The sequence below is a fragment of the Carcharodon carcharias genome, chromosome 9 (assembly GCF_017639515.1).
Source record: "Carcharodon carcharias isolate sCarCar2 chromosome 9, sCarCar2.pri, whole genome shotgun sequence".
Classification (NCBI taxonomy): Eukaryota; Metazoa; Chordata; class Chondrichthyes; order Lamniformes; family Lamnidae; genus Carcharodon; species Carcharodon carcharias.
The window spans coordinates 121,997,099-122,014,638 of record NC_054475.1 but is presented as its reverse complement, the minus strand read 5'-3'; the positions used below and the strand labels follow the sequence as shown (position 1 = coordinate 122,014,638).

Below are 17,540 nucleotides of genomic sequence, written 5' to 3'. Positions count from 1 at the left end.
TTTTAAATACACTTTAATTACATTTTTAAAAATCCACATGAAACCTCATCCCGCCCGTGAATGAGGTTTCATGCTTTTTCTAATGCCCGTCAGGGCTCCTGGCCTACCCGCCAACCTTAGGGTTGGATGGGCAGGTTCATTAATTAGTTTAATGACTCTTGTCAATGACCTCAATTGGCCATTGACAGGTCAGCGGACACACAGCTGATTCTGCTGAGCCCCCGCCTACCTGAAAATTTAAATGGGGCGGGGTGATGTCGGGAGTTCTGCCTGACGTCATCCTGTATCATTTTACACGCTTGCTGACCGGAAAATCCTGGCCACTGTTCCTGAGGGGTATAAATCCCACTTCCAGCATATCAATGACCAATGACCGCAGGGCTGGCAGACTGCCCTCTGACTTTTCAGCAGGGTGGGGAACCACAGCACCCCACACAATTCAGCCCATATTTTAGGAAATAAAAGTATTTGGGGTTATGTGGAAGGATTAGGGAATAGTGAATAACATGGCAAAATTGACTCTGTGGGCCAACTGTCCTACTACTGAACCAGTAGCGTTACTACATTCACTGCAAGTAAGTTTTAAATGCTTTGCACAACAGTTGGCTTTGCCAACACTGGGTGCAAAAGTATGATGTAAATGATCAACCCTCTAACCTATTTACTTCGACTATTCATGAAGTATTTAATGAACAAAGCAGTTATTGAGCATTTTGCTCATTTTCCAGTCTACCTTTAAAAAAACAACCTAAACAGGGTTTGAGTTTTGGTCATAGCAACTTGCATGTTGGATACCATAGCTGGGTAAAGTTGAACAGACAAGTTGCAGTTTTTCCCCGAAGACTTAGACTCATCACCAGCTAAGGAACCGTGCTTTTAAAGGTGCCCCAACTCTCAGCTACATGTAGGTTTTGCCACCAGCAGTTGTTCTGGTTTAACTGTTTGCATATTTGCTTTGGAACAGAGTGTTTACATTTGTGCACATAATTTAGTGGTTTCTAATGCATAACCACTGCTCTGTGAAAGAATGCATTGGATCTTAATGGAAAAGAGATAGTTTAAAATGATGAAAACAGATCTTTTTAAAAAAACTAAGTCATTTTATTTGAGTTATCTGGGATCAAAAACTGGCTGAAATATATACTTGTTTTGAATGACTTTTTAGCCAGCCCACTTTGGTCCGCAGTCAAATTAATGCCAAATTTCAAACCAGCCAACATGTGCTTCTCCTATAGTCTGACATTAATAGGGCAGACTCACTTATAGAGACCATCATGACTGAAGTAGGAAGTGGAAATGTCACTACGGAACTGAAACGTCACTCTGCAAATCTATTTAAGGCACATCACCGGGCAACGGAGGAATCGTTGCATGTGACTTCCCACCCTTTGAGTCCACTTGGCTTTTCTCTGCAAAAATTCTCAAAAATAGAACACTCGAGTCAAGCCTTTTAAAACTCTTCACCATTGTAAAGATTCACATTTCTGTAGAAAAAATACAACATATACAAGTACTTTATATAAATAGGCTAAATAACAGTGAAAAATAAGATTTACACCGTGGTTGCAGAGGCAGACACAGATTCTCATTTGATGTCCTTTCCATGTTGCTTATTTTCAATTTTGCAAAGAAGCTGAAGCTTCAAAATTTCTTCCATTGCAAAAAGTCTTCAATTATATTCCTTGGAGTTGAGCTGAATACCGTTTTCACTGATCTCTTGGCGTGACAGTCTTCTCCTGAATTCATCAGTTGTGAAATAGTATATGACCGGGTCCAAGCAGCAGTTCAAGCTGGCTAGACACAGTGCAACTGGGTGGAAGGTCAGTATGATTTTCTTGATGGAGCAATCTTCAATGCGTCCAGCTATAGCCAAAAAATGCAAGGGGAAGGTAACATGATATGGCGCAAAGCAAACTAGGAAGACCATGCTGCAGGTTAGCACCATCTTTAAGGCTTTCTTCTTTTCCCCACTGTCTTGCAAGACGGGGTTTTTCTCTCTCAGGGACATGATGGTTTTCCAAGAGCAGATCATCGTAATGATGAGAGGTAGCACAAATCCTGCGAGTTCAGCCAGAGTTACCATGATAACAGAGGTAGGGACACCAATTTCGATTATCGGAAGGTCCGCAAAGCAGTTGTTGAAATGGCTGGAATTGTTTCTTGTATCGAGCCTCATGAGTGGGAATGGCAGGCAAGCGGCGCCCACCAGCAGCCACCCTATGATACTCACATAGACGTCGTACCGGCGTTTACTGTTGTTGTACTTGAAGGGGTAGATCAGAAAGAGGCACCGTCGGACACTGATGCAGACCAGGAAGAAGATACTCGCGTACATGTTCACATACTTAAGGTAGAAACAAAACATGCACAGAAAGCTGCCAAAAGGCCAGGCATGGTGCAGATAGTAGAAAATTCGGAGCGGTAAAGACAAAACCTGTGCCAGGTCAGCAATGGCTAAGTTAATCATGAATATCACTGCCCTCTTTGTCTCCCTGACATAAGCATGGAACACCCATAGAGCCAGAACATTTGCTATTAAGCCCGGGATAAATATTATAGCATACATGATAGCATACAGGAAATTAGTTGCATTTCGGTCATCATTGCAATGTGATGAATCGTTTGACATTTTCCAATTACCTTTTAATCAAGAGTAAACCTAGGTGAGTATGGATGAACTGGAGGATAAAATCAGAAAAAAATGGTTCCTGGGATTGAAAAAAAAGGTAATCAATGGACGAAATTCTTAAGAATAAGTTATTTCACAGATTTTTGAGTACAGCAGTGTCAATTCTTCAACTCGCTTGGCCTTTCTTAACCATTAAACTTGATTTGTGGATTAAACATTGATCCAATGCCACCTTCAGGTTGTAGACATGATTCATGTGTCAGGGCTGAAAACCCAGAAGGAAAATGATCATACACAGCTTAATGAGTCCTTGCCATTGGCTTGCTGTGGGTGTCTAAGAATATCCTTCAGTGTACCCCCAGTTGCTTAATGGTGCTTTTATCATCCCCATTTTCCTCCTTGGTAACCTCTTTGCGACATTTCAGGTGATCGCTCTCTGTTTTCTCCCTTGTAATGTTCTCAGTGGCTGGTGATACTCACTTCTGCTTTATGCAGTGAGTACTGTGCTGTTGGGGTGACATCTACAAGCATTTCCTCTGACCCACTCACACATGCAGTTAGCTGATGGTTGAGATAAGAGAGTTCTTTTGTTCAAGTCTCCACTTGGCTTTTCTGCCAGGGGTCCCACTGAAGCTAGAATTCTGAAAAATAACAGACATAAAATAAAGATTTACCTCAAGCCAAGCAATCATTGCTTTCCTAAACATTAATTATACCAAAATTTGCTGTTGCACTGATGGGCTTGTTTAGTGCAAATATAAACACAGTTTACTGTACAACAGGAAAGGCTTGACAGTTATATCCTTTATGTTTGAAATGAATACATCATTACTTATATTACTTCTGTCCACCTTTGAGATTCTCCCATTCTCTGTGCTCTGATTGTCCAACACTTCAATTAAAAGTGAACAAATATGAAATTAAAATTAAATTTAAATTAAGGAACAAATATTTCGATAATACTTTTCACCACAGCAGGCCATCCCAATTTAAACCCAATGAAGTACCTTTGAAGTAGAATGCAAACATGTTGGAAAGCATCACTGGAGAGCGAACAGAGTTACTGTTTCAGGTTGGTGAATAAATTCATGTACCTGAATGGAAAAGATTACAGATGTACCAATTACCAATGTACCAAAATATACTGGCACGGCAAGGGAAATGGAGGGGTGGGGGGGGTGGTGAAGGAGTAGGCCTGTGATAAGATGGAAGGCAGGAGTTACACTGTTGCACTGGTTTTCAGCTGGTTCTTGGATTATTGCAATACCTAACACGCAGCATCAAATATTGGACCTTCTCGATAATTTTCACTTTCCACCGTTGGGTAGGGAGGATTGGGGAAAAACCCCTTCTACTATAATGGGTTATTGAGATTCAACTGTCATTTGTATTTGACAAGATTAATTTGCAGACAACTAATTTTGGAAGACATACCACATCTTTTTTTATCAAATTTAAAACTGTCATGGAAATTACTACCCAGGTATTTAAAAAAGAACAGGAAGATTCCAATCCATATTTATAACTCTGGTGTGACTGTGCTTCACCAATTCTTCTAGAGTTACATGAAATTCTAATTATTAATAAAACATGCTTAGTATTGATTTGATTTTGTTGGTCCTGATGTGCATTCTCATTTTAATTCTTACTGTTCAGAATTGCAGCCTTTTAACAATGCTCCTCTGGGCTGACCTCTGGTTACTTCTGAGGCAATGTCAGAGAAAAAAAATTACTCATTAAAAATATATACTTAACATTACCACATAAACAACATTGTATTATTTGGCTATCGTCCTATCAGTTGCTTATCACTGGAGTCACATTTTGATTGTATTTGTTTTGGCAGACCTCAGTCTCGGGGTGGATTGTGAGGCACCTGATCTTATAACAATTGCCTGCAGTTACAGAAAATGACATGGTTTTTTTAATTCATTCATGGGATGTGGGTGTCACAGGCTAGGCCAGCATTTATTGCCCATCCCTAATCACCTTTGAGAAGGTGGTGGTGAGCTACCTTCTTGAACTGTTGCAATCAATGTGGTATAGGTACATCCACAGTGCTGTTACGGAGGGTGTTCCAGGATTTTGACACAGCGACAGTGAATGAACAGTGATATATCTCCAAGTCATGATGACAAGTGGCTTGGAGGGGAACTTCCAGGTGGTGGTGTTCCCATCTACCTGCTGCCCTTGTCCTTCTAAATGTAGTGGTCGTGGGTTTGTTGATGAGTTCCTGAAGCGCATCTTGCAGACAGCACACATTGCTGCCACTGTACATCGGTGGTGGAGGGAGTGAATGTTTGTGGATGGGGCCAATCAAGTGGGTTGCTTAGTCCTGGATGGTGTCAAGCTTCTTGAGCGTTGTTGGAGCTTCACTCATCCAGGCAAGTGGAGAGTATTCCATCAGACTCTTGACTTGTGCCTTGTAGATGGTGGACAGGCTTTGGGGAGTCAGGAGGTGAATTATTGCCACAGGATTCCTAGCCTATGACCTGCTCTTGTAGCCACAGTATTTGTATTTATGCAGTTCAGAAATAGGCCATTTGGTTCACCTATGCTCATGTTTATGTTCAACATGAGACTCCTCCTACCCTTCCCACCCTGCTCTGCCTCCCTCTATCCCCTTCGCACTTTTTCTGCATCAAGCCTCTCCTTAATTGAACCATTGCTTCAGGCTGTTCTCTTTGGAGGGGGATTTGGTAGAGGTGTATAGGATTATGACAGGCTTGGATAAGGTAAACAAGGAAAAATTGTTCCCAAGTATTGATGGTACAAGGAGAGGGAAAACAGATTTAGGGCTTGTGCAAGAGGTGCTGGGTGAATGTGAGGGAGAGCTTTTTTACGGAGTGAGTGGTAATGACCTACAACTCGCTGCCTATGAGGTGGAATCAGAGACAGTCAAAAGGTAATTGGATGGACACATGAAGGAAATAAACTACAGGGCAACAAGGATAAAGTGAGCGAATGGGACTGACTGAACTGCTCCATGGAGAGCCAGCATAGACTGGATGGGCTGAATGGACTTCTTCTGTGCCATAAATGACTCTATGCTTCAGCCACGCCATCTAGCAGAAAGTTCTACACTTTCATAGCTCTCTGTGTAAAGAAATTACTTCTGAATTCTTTATTTGATCTGCTGGTGGTTATCTTCTATTTTATCAACCGGTTCTGGACCAACCCACATGTGGAAATGGTTCCTCCAAATCCACCCTGTCAAACTCTTTCATAATTTTAAAGGCCTCCATCAGGTCTCTTCTTAACCATTTTTAGAGAAAGGGGCTCTAGCTTTCTCAATCTTGCTGCCTAATATATATAAGAGCAGATATATTTAATAAGATGACAGCATAATAATAAAATTTATAATGTCAACTGTCCCCTTGTCTGTAACTATGACCAATTCTGGTGTTAAAAACAATCAGATGGTTTTACGTCATTGAACTTGAACTGCATCTTAAATTAGTTAGGAACTGCTTTGCAATTTATTCAACAGGAAATCAATGCAGGTACCAAGTAAGCAAACTGTGCTATGTAATTGGAAATGCAGTGTTTGCTCGTTGAACCAACTTTCACGCATTCTATGGAAACGTGCCAGTGACAAAAGAGGGATGGAAATTTTAAGAACAGATTTATATTGAATAAATTACATTTGTGCTGTTTGTTTCCTCTACACTGAAAGAGAAATAAATTTTATATTAATGTGTACCATGTTACAATGCTGTGCCCCAACCATTTTGCGATTTTAGTCAAAGTGAACTTATTATTTTGCTTGTGTATAATAATGATTCAGTGGAGGACCAATTTTTAAGTGAACTGGAGGGTTCTCGCCCTTAATGGAACTAAGTCCATTACATAAAAGCCCATTGTCTTTTAGTGGTTACTGCTGTAGACCCATCACCACATGACTTAAACAGGATCAGTCAGCACCATCAAATAGATAAAACTGCAAATATCACAATATGAGCTAAAAAGTGACTTGGCCCACGCTCCAAATGGCTCAGCTCATGGATTGCACCCACAAGAATGTCACAACATTTCTGTTTGCAGTTCACATAAAATGTATGTACTGCAGTTTTACAAAAGCCCTTGCACAAAGCAGAACTCTGGCGTTATGTGTTTTACAAAGACAAGATGTTCACATTTTACATTTTACCCTTTAAAAAAGAGATCCATTATATTTTTCAGAATGTGACAAGATTTTTCACAATATTGTTAGAGTGTTGAATAAAAAACTTCAAAAACAAGGCAAGACTATACATTATACCTGAACAGTTATCAGCTCCATGCATTGGTTATGCCATAAAAAGTCTCACTCTCATTTATACCCTACAGATGCAGTTAATGGACTGTATGGGGAAGCAGACTCATCCATCAACATTTTAAAAATGGACTTAATGACATCAAGATATTTTGGTTTTAAGACATATGCCTCCATTCTTAGTTCAAATTTTTATTTGGAAGTAAGAATTCTTATGTAATGTAGTTAATTTTTCTTTAATGAAAACATGTTCAAAGTGGAAGTATGAGGTATATACACAAAACTGCTTTTTAAAAAATAGAATACTTTATTGTGAATAAGAAGAGCAGTTGGACCTTACAGCACAGAAGAAACCTATGCCAGCTTTTTGAAAAGGTTATCCAATTAGTTCCACTCCCCCACTCTTTCCCGGTAACACTGCAAATTTTTTCCTTTTCAAGTGTTTATCCAATTTCCCTTTGTTTGAATCTGCCTCCACCATCATTTCGGGCAGTGCATTCCAGATCAATTCACTGCAAAAGCAAAAATCTCATCATCTCCCCTGTGCTCAATGGCAGCATCAGGGGCACAACAAGTTCGAATGTTTGCAAAAAAGTGTAACCTCCATACAATAAAAATAGAATAACGCCCAGTGTTGTTTGCAGAATTGGTTTAAGCCGATGCCCACTTAATTATTCTCCTTTTCTTCCAGAAGATTCCATTACCCTGTCATAAAAGAATCTTTCATTTACATCTTGCCCACAAGCTCCTTCTGATAATTCATTCATTAAGCATTAGATGTTTACATATACGAATAACCAATATTGTCTGTACTACCCTGTACCCTACAGGCTCTCCTCTCCATTTCCAGACTTGTAACATCTGTCTAACTTCAATTGTCTCTTGTATATGATTGTGCTTTGCTGTTGAGACTTCTCATTCTGATTTTTGTTTTTTTTTCATAGTTGTAAAGAGTTGGCTGCAACTTCAGTTTCCTGTTTGTATTATTCCGCTTTTGAAACGATAAGAAATGTTTTCTCTATAGTTTAATTGACATGTATGACTTATTTTGTGATGATAATTGAAGGGGGTAGGTGGTGGTCACAAACATATTTTTAAAACCAGCACCAAAATTTAGTTACTTGACTGTAAACAGTCAAGCAACTGAATTGTCACAGACCTATTGAATAGCAGCACACAGAAGGAAGGCATTCAAGCTGTCGAAACTCTGCCTGCTCTTTTGAAGAACAATCTTTTCCCCATATTGCCACAATTTGTTTTCCTTAAAGTTTATCTAATTTACTTTTGATTGCTCCTATTGAATCTATATCCGCCAGGCAATGCATTCCAAATCCTATTTATTCAGTGCATAGAATTGTCTTTTCCTCGGGTCACCTATTGTTCTTTTGTCAATCAGCTTAAATTCGGGCCCTCTGGTTATTAACTCTTCGGCCATTGAAAACAGTTTCTCCATATTTACTCTAACTAAACTCTTCATGATTTTAAACACTTCGATTAAATCTCCTCTTAGTCTTCTCTTTCCTAAGGAAAACAACCTGAACTTCTCCCATCTTTTCAAGTAGCTATGATCCCTCAACCCTGAGCCATCCTAGTAAATCTCACCTATACTTTCTCCAAAGCCTTCCTGTCTTTCCTAAAGTGTAGTACCTAGAATTGGACATAATGGCTGGGGATTTTCTAGTAGGCCTGAGGTCCTGATGTCAGAAGTGGGTGCCGCTGTCGCTGGCAAGGTCAGCGACCGGGATGAAGCAATAATGAGCCAGCGAGCTAATTAACTGGCAGCAGACTGGGTTGGGGGGAGGGAGGGTGGTGGGCAGACCAGCAGGGAAGAGACATGGATCGTGAGGCAGAAGATACAGCATCAAACAACACTGCCAGAGGTGCTGGTGCCATATTTAAAGGGTTTCCAGAATTCTTTCAATGCTGCTGTTGCCCTCAAAGTTCCTGGTGTGGAGTAAGCCCATTGCCTTCAAATGAGGTTGCTTCCTTGGAGGGCCCTGCTCCCATCAATAGCAGCCCCACTGAAGGCCTGAGGAAGGAAGTATCTGGCTAAAAGGAGGATCCTGGGTGGCCCCACAATTCAATGATGCCTCCCTGCAGATTCTCCACCAGGCTGCTCGGGAAAGGCGGGAGATCCTCTTCCCCAGAATTCTGTGCTTTTCCAATATTTTCTTTCCATTACTGTGGCCCCCTGGGACTTCAGTAGCACCCAGAGGGCTGGTTGGGAGGAGCCTTTGATTTCCCTGTGCTGGAGATTGGGTTGTTACTGGGTACAGGGAGATGGGATGTTAAATGAAGATGGCAAAAGTGCAGCAGACAGGTAACACTTTATTCAAATGGAAGGATCAGATAGAAAGAGCCTTCTGAAATGTTCCTGTATCAGTGCATCCCGAGCCTCTCTTAATTCTGCCTATCTCATTGGGCTTTTCGTGTGGTCCCTAGGGACCTTTGTGATGTGTCGCCTGGTCAGCAGCTTCCTCCACATCCTCATCATCTGAGTATGCATCACACTCCACTGCTCACCCTTCTGTAGGGCCAAGTTGTGTATAGTACAGCAGCCCAGAGTATGCAAGGCCCTCGCTGGGATGTGCTGAAGGGCTCTACCAGTTCAATCCAAGTACATGAATCACAACTTCAAAAAGCTAATGGCCTGCTCGATGGCCATTCAGGTTGCCCTGTGGCAGCTGTTGTACTTCTCTGCATCTGTGTGCGGGATCCTCGCAGGAGTGAGTAGCTATCTCTTTAGTGGGTATACCTTGTCTCCCAGAATCTATCCTTGCATGTGTGCATGGGTGTGAAAAGGTCTAGCACCTAGGATTACTTTAATATGTAGGCATCATGGTTGCTTCCCTGGAACCATGAGCTGCAGGATGAATTTGTGGTGGTCGCAGACATTTGTACATCAAGAGAGGAAGCCCTTCCTGTTGATGAAGGCTGCTGACTGTCTTTGGGAGCCTTGATGGTCACATGTGCGCAGTTGTTCACACCTTGAACATGGGAGAACCCAGCAATGCCCCCAAACACAATAGACCTCTCTGCCTGATGTTTGAATCAGTGTAATAATTGTTTTTCTGATAATGATATTTGGCTGGCTCCCTTAAAAGAGGGCATCAGTCACCACCTTGATAGTGGACCATGCACAACGTGCATGCACTGGGAGATCCCGTATGTCTCCACTAGGTCACTGGAATGATCTGAAGGTGTAGAGATTTAGTGTCATGGTAGCCTTTAGATCCACTGGCATGTGTATTGACCATCACCATGGGAGCTCAACTTGTCCACCATCATAGCACAGCTCCCTGTTCAGACACAGTCTTAGGTGACACTGCTGCTCAAACATTGAAGGTAACTCCTTTTCTGACAGTAGACCCTGCCTGCATGGTACCATCATCTGTGTGCAGGAGGCTGCTTGCAGTGCTCTCTGCACCCTTCTCCTTCCACCCACTGGTTATTGGCTATCCCACTGCCTGGAGCTGCAGTGCTCTCTCTCTCTCTGCTGCTCCAGAGACTCCACCTCTTAAGTTCACAAATGCTCATTTGAAAGGGCCTATTAGCCCGATGTCTCTTCCACCCAACACAATCCACACCCATCCCCCACCCCCCCCAACCCCACAACTTCCTCGCCATTTGAAGCACACATGTGCAAGTTCCCAGGTGGCAATCTGGTTGGTGGCTCCTCCCAAACTCGCTATGTGTCACCTTTACCCTCAATCTTGGCAGTGATATCAAATAATTACACTGCCCTACCCTCCCTTCCAAGTCAAACTGGCTGACTCTGTGACCACTGAGTGAAGCCAGCAGTCACCTCTTGCTTGCTCGTCGTCTTCATTTACCACCAGAATTCTGACACCGGACACTGTGCACTTTTGGAAAAATTTAAAATCAGACCTTGAAATTACTTTCAATTGGCAAATTAATTGCCTCAATTAGCTGATTGTAGCATCGAGGTACACTGTCTTCCCACCATGCTCTCTGCCCTGTGGAAAACCTGAATCTGACATAAAGATATCAGACTTCCGTTCCAGTATCTTCTGTCATAATATTCCGCCTTCCCTCTCCATCCCCTGTACCTTCCAGGCCGTCCCCACAGAGCCTGGAAAATGTCAACCAATACTGCAGCTCAGACCAAATTAATGTTTTCTTAGCTTTAGCATAACTTCCTCATTTGTATATTCTATGGCTCTACTTGTAAAGCATTGTTACCTATATGCTTTATTAACTGCTTTGTTAACCTTTGTTTCAGGAAGGAGATGGTGGCATAGTGGTAATGCCACTGGACCAATAATTCAGAAGCCCAGGCTAATGCACTGGGGGCATGGGTTCAAATCCCCACATTGGAATAAAAATCTGGAATTGAAAGCTAGCCTCTGTAATAGTGACCATGAAACCATTTTCAATTGTCATAAAAACCCACTAATGGTTCACTAATGTCCTTCCTTTGGGGAAGGAGTCTACAATCCTTATCTAGTCTGGTCTATATGTGACTCCAGACCCACAGCAATAGCACTCATAACTACCCTCTGAAATGGCTTAGCAAGCCACTCAGTTCAAGGGCAATTGTGGATGGGCAACAAATGCTGGCCTTGCAAATGATGCCCACATCCCATGAAAGAATAAATGTTTAAAAAAACTCTGCTGCCATCTTCAAAGCTTAGCACACAAACACTCTCAGGTCTCTTTCTTGTACCCCCCTTTAAAATTGAACCATTTTAGCCTGTATTGTCAGTCCTGACTCTTCCTATCAAAATATAACTCCTCACATTATTCTGCATCGAGTTTCATTTGCCACATGTCTGTGCATTCTACCTTCTTATCTGTGGCTTTTGAAGTCTATCACTATACTCCTCACTGCTTACTACATTTGCAAGTTTTGTACCTTCTGCAAAAATTGAAATTGTACTCGGTACCTCTAAATCCAAGTCATGAGTATCATTCACCTCAATTTAAATCAAGATGGGACCTGAGCAAGTTTTGATTCCTTAATTGTGTCTGCAGTCTCTTATTTGTCTCCTTCACCTTGCCACACCCAAGAGCCATGAAGAGACTCAGTTTCAATGAATTCACACTGAGCAACCAAATTGAGATTGAATGCCTACACAAGTTCACTTTTAGTTTGGAGTGCTGACTCACACCTTGAACTTTCAAAAATGGAGATGAGTTTGTATGCAATGGAGACAACATAATATTATGGCACATATAGTTCAGTCAACTTTGGCATCCCTGCTGATGGGCTGGAAATTCGAGCAAGTGTCTCACCACTTGGGAGGAGGGAGCTCAAAGCCCAAACATTTTCTCCCCTTTAGGGAGGAGCAGGGCAGCTGTCTGAAGACAGTGAATCCAGCCAGAATTGATTACTGTTGTACACTCTTACATTTTTAGGGCCTTTAGCAGGCACACAATACAAGCTGTGAGATGCACTTGGCAAGCCTGCTTTCTCTTGGGTCAACCAGGGGATATTGGGTGGAATTCTGTGGTAGGCTGGGGATGTCCCAGATACATAACCAAATTTTAGCAAATTGTGAAGGAGGGGTGAGTGGGAGGTTCACCTACTTCTACTGGAATTTATGAGGCAGTGGAAATGCAGCCGTTCTAAATTTATGCACCCACCACATCAGCAAATCAATCCCGCCCCATGTGGACACTACTTCCAATTTCCGCATCCCCATAACCTAGGGGTTTCAGCCTACGCCATCTTTAACATTGCTGTGAAGCAGGATCCATCCTAGTGATCCTGAAGATGGTGTGAAAGGGCTGAAAGATATGATATTGCCAGTATTTATCAAATGTGCATCCTGAACCATTTCTTCTAGGCTGTGATTACAAAGATAGAATCATTTGCCAAATAGCACTTAAATGTTGGTGCTAATGTTGTCTTACCAACACCTCACTTTAGCAGCATATTCCCAACATTTGAAATCAAGGTGTTGCTCAGTTACTGCTAAGTTTAGGCTCTGTGACATTTCTGAAAACATATCCTTTTTTGATCAATAATATGACATAGGCTATTAAGTGAGGACTAGGACAAAACTGGTACTTTAAAGCTTTGATTTTTGTTAGCATGGTTTCAAACTTGATTAACACAGTTTGGAACTGAAGTCTCCGCCTCCCCCCCCCCCCCCCCCCCCCCCCCACCACCCTCCGCCGTCCCCTTTAATTTCCTAACTTATTTTCTTACACCTCTCTTTATTTCTCTAACATTAACCTTTCATGTGGAAAGTAAGGCAAAGATCCTCATTAAACCTTTGCCAATATCATTCTGTCACTGGCCAATAATAGATAATAGTTGTAGAAGAGAACCTCAGGATGGCTCATCTGTCAGTTATCTCGGTTCCAGTAATGTAAGTACCTAATTTTTGCTCTTTGCCTTCCATTGACAGCATGCCTGTGACCAGAAATTCAATGAATGATGAACCTGGACTGTAATCTAACTTTCCAACTCATTTTACCCATTCCTTCTCATTCTGAGCCTGGGGATATCAAAGTTTTGGAACTTCATTATGGCTCTATCTAAATTTCCAGCCAACTATTATTGCAGCTGATTGTCTTGTCCCATTACCCTCATTAGTTGAAGTCCAGTTGATTTGTTTGTGTTTGTAATCATTGCTTAGCAATAAGTAAGCATGTTTACTGCCTGCCAGATGTTGGGATCTGCTTTAACTTAGCTCCAAAATGTTTTTACAGTGCCAAATACTTTGTGAGAATTTATTAGTTTTGATGACCACCCTGTTCTCTCTACCATTTTCAAGATTGTTCTACTGAACTCAAACTTAATGTACATTAACTCTGAGCTCATCTAAGCTTAATACTAATGTACTTCATTTTCTTTGATTCAATCAGATGATGACCTGTCAATGTTGTTCCAAAACTTATTTTGTTAGAACAGCAGTAATGAACCGGATGCATTTGAAAGAATATTAGATATCTGCATCAGTAATCCTATATTCATAATCTTTATTTGGGTTCATGTCTCCTGCTAATTATATTTATACAGATCCTTCTCTTCCAAGCTAGTTTGATTTTGGTTTCGATAATTTATGCTAAATCTGCCAAAATGAGTCCAATGCTGTAGTAATAACATGGACTATTATGAGTGAACAGATCTCAGCACTGTAACACTGTCAATATGAAGCTCAGAATACCCACAACAGAAAGACGTTTAAAGGGCAGAGTGTGAAAGTAAAGAGAATTTAGCAAGGGAAAATACAATTAAGAGAAAATATTCGTTCTACCCTTGATCTTCATGTACTTTGAAAAGATTCACTTTCAAGAAACTGAACATTTTCCCACACAGAATCACTGAAAGTTTAACACTGCAGCTTCTAACACGTTATATTTAAATTTAACATCTCAATTGTTTAACCTGGTTTATCACTACCTGTCTTAATTTGACATAATTACAATTACACCCTGAAAATTAATTGGAAAGACTGGATAAATCTAACAAGAATCTCTTTCTTAGGCACACATCTCTTTCTTAGGTATACAATCAGTCGCTTGTTAGTACAGAGATTGAGTATTGCTAAAAAAAATGGACATGTTGCCAAAGCTTCAGTAATATGTCCCTCTTTTCAACAATATTCAGTCTCTTTATTGTTCTGTTGTGCAATTTGTAATCTCTTTGAAACAGTACGACTGAGTGCTGCTCAGACACTTACTCCAGCTAAGTGAACTGTATATCAGGATTATCATTTCACTGGTGTACATTTTTCTTTTACATGACAAAACTTATCCAAACAAAAAACAAAATGGGTTGAGGGGGCCAGATGATGGACTGTTGCTTAGTGAGAGCTATTATTCAACCAAACTCATCTGCTTCTTAACTGCTGATCTTATAAAAAAATGAAAAGGTTTGGCCTTCCAAAGCTATCTGTATTCTTTTTTTCCACTGTATATGCCTGAATCCTCCACATGGACACCGTTGTAGGTTTGATGTGGATTTCTTTTATCCCTATAACATGGTAACATTAGGGACAGGAGTATCTCATTCAGCCCCTTGAGCCTGCTTTGACATTCAGTTAGATTATGACTGATCAGTACCTCATCTCCATTTAGCTGCCTTCATTCCATGTTCCTTGATGCCCTTCCTAACACAAATCTACCAATCTCCAACCTTAAAGCTTTAAATGTTCCAGCATACACTGCCTTTTGGAAGAGAGAAGTTCTAATTTCTAATGCCATTGTGTTACAAAAGTGCTTCCTGATTTCACTACTAAATGACATGCATTATTTTTTCATGTTCTATATTAAATTGTTGAATTCTTTTTAACAATTTAAGCACTTGGATTGAATCAGCCGTCAATCTTCGACAGAATCTTGAAGGGAATACTAGTCTAGACCATCCAACCTGTCCTCACAGTTTAATACTTGAAATCCCAGTGTCATTCTGGAACACTGCACTGCACTCTGTCTAAGGCCAATACACCCTTCAGGCCTGAATGCAGTATTCCAGATACAACCTGGCCAGGATCTGTACAACAGCGTCTTTCAAGCTTTTAATTATTTTCTTGGGGGGGTGGTGGGGGTAGGTGTCCACAATGATTGAAATGGGCTCAGGTACCACCCTCTTCACTTTGAAAAGGCAGTGTCACCTCACCAAAGGAATTATCACTGCAAAGGTAGCACTCAGCACACAGCATTAAGATGCTAGATGGACAATACACAGAAAACCAATACAGAAATATGATGCTTTCGTGCACCTCTTCAATCACAGTGTGATGTTACTGAGTTCTATGGACCCTGGTTTGAAAACATATGCCCCTCCCCGCCCCCCAAGCTCTGAATACACCGCACTGGCAAAGGCGAGTTGATCAAACCTAGCTGCATCTCAATTTCGGACGAGTTTTGAGCGATAACTCAATGCTCCCAGTATCACTTCCAACTCAACCTTCTTAGGCAAGGAGGTGACTCCAATTTGCATCAGTTCGACGGAATACAACGGAACATATCAGAAGGCTGGGCGCCGTATACTAGATTCTCCCCGGTCTGTGATTAGACATGAAATCATATCACTGCCTCTTCCCTCCTGATCCAAACATTCACGCTCGGGGTCACTGCAAAACTATCCTATTCAGGCGCTTGCCCCGGCTGCCGAGGATTTAACTATTGAAGTGGGGATGTTCCCGAGGCGGGTAGAATTTGACCGATTTCACTGCAAAGCGTGGAGCCAACATTCAGACGAACAACTAAGTGCGCACAGTTACAAACGTCTCCCTGTGTAGAAAAAGTAAAGTTGAAGTACTGGTATTCTGGAAAAACCTAGAATCTGGCAAATTTAGAAAGAAGCAATGCAACATCGCCTGATTAAACATGTTGCAATGCCAGGGCGACGATTTATTTTAAATGGCGTTCAGGTTGTTTGGTCATCTGGAAACTGAAGGTTGCGCCTCATTTCCCGCTGTTAACATTGACTGAAGAACACTTACCGATCCTCTCTCCCCGAGACAATGATCAAACACCAGCCCCAAGCTGAAGGTTGCAATTGCTGTGAAATGAAGTCGGACCAATAACGGGGGCTTGTGGTTCTGTTTGGAGTAAAGCCGAGTGAGTTGTGTGAAGCCTGTACATTTTACATTTCCTTTTTTTTCCGCTCGGCTCATACGTGCGGCGGTTTCATGTAAATGAAGTGTAGAAGCGGCGGGGGTTTCATTACCTGCCCTCAGACTGGGGAGCTGGCAGTTTCGGCACAGTTTTGTTGAAATGTGTTAAGGCTTTCTTTTTTCACAGTGCATGGTGTAAAACGATCAGCGAGCGCATCTTTGCACACAGCCACAAACTCCACGCCCTTTTTTCTTCTAGCTTGAATGTGCACTGAGAAGGTGCGGCTGGATTAACCAGATCGGGCTGTTTTGTAAAATTGAAAAAAGAAACAAATTTCCTTAACTCAGGTGAGGGGAGAAGAGGCAAACACGGGGCATCACAGAGGCGAGCTGAACCAGAGCAGGATGGCAAGTTGCAAAAAAAGGTGGAACTTGATGTCAGAGTGTCGACAATTACATACAGTACTTACCTTGGAGCAGTCTAGCAGTGGCGCTTTCTCAAACTGGGAGCCACTTTGTTCATATAACGGTACCATCTCCTTGTTTACTGCTCCCAGTAGATCATCTCCCAATTTACTTTCCCTCAAGCTATCTTATGGCAGTCCTTAGAGTACCGTGCACTCCTGAACTTTGAGGAGGGATGTGTACGATTGACAGGTTGGAGTTGGGCCGGATAGTTTCACTTTAAACCCATTTGGTGTTTTGTTTTTTGAAAAAAAAAGGTCTTTGCGCAGGCGGATCGACAAAAAGAACATTTTATGTTCTGGCCGTTCTTGTGAACATCCGTGGGATGGTGAATAATGCATGAGTAATTCCGAGAATCTAAGAGGGGGGTTTCCTCACCCCTTAATACAACACTGCTGGTGAAAACACATTTAAGAAGGACGGGGAGGAAGGGAGGAAGAGTACATGTACTAATTGAAGATGACACAATGGCAGAAAAAAGGATGTAATTAGAAATAAGATAGATACAGGACCCATATGGATTGAGTTAAAATATGTGAAAAGATCCGTCTTACAGTACAAACCAACATAATAATGGAGGAAGAAATATGTCGGCAAATCTACCAGGTAAGTAGCAAGCATCGAATAACAATTCTGAGAGATTTCAACTACCTCA

General features: G+C 41.6%; 1 protein-coding gene across 4 annotated transcripts; it reads right to left on the bottom strand.

The window, feature by feature from the left end:
- Positions 1 to 1,079: 1,079 nt before the first annotated feature.
- On the bottom strand, positions 1,080 to 17,210 carry gpr174 (G protein-coupled receptor 174). 4 transcript variants are annotated; one of them, XM_041196270.1, is made up of 4 exons: positions 16,891 to 17,151; positions 16,307 to 16,724; positions 3,637 to 3,723; positions 1,080 to 3,270 (listed from the first exon to the last, which is right to left on the bottom strand). In XM_041196270.1, the coding sequence occupies exon 4, from the start codon at positions 2,627 to 2,629 to the stop codon at positions 1,670 to 1,672; it is 960 nt and encodes a 319-aa protein (XP_041052204.1). In that variant the 5' UTR covers positions 2,630 to 3,270; positions 3,637 to 3,723; positions 16,307 to 16,724; positions 16,891 to 17,151; the 3' UTR covers positions 1,080 to 1,669. The 4 variants fall into 4 exon arrangements, with proteins under 4 accessions (XP_041052204.1, XP_041052203.1, XP_041052205.1 ...); XM_041196269.1 differs by lacking the exon at positions 3,637 to 3,723; XM_041196271.1 differs by lacking the exon at positions 3,637 to 3,723 and having other exon boundaries at positions 16,534 to 16,724.
- Between the last annotated feature and the right edge of the window lie 330 nt (positions 17,211 to 17,540).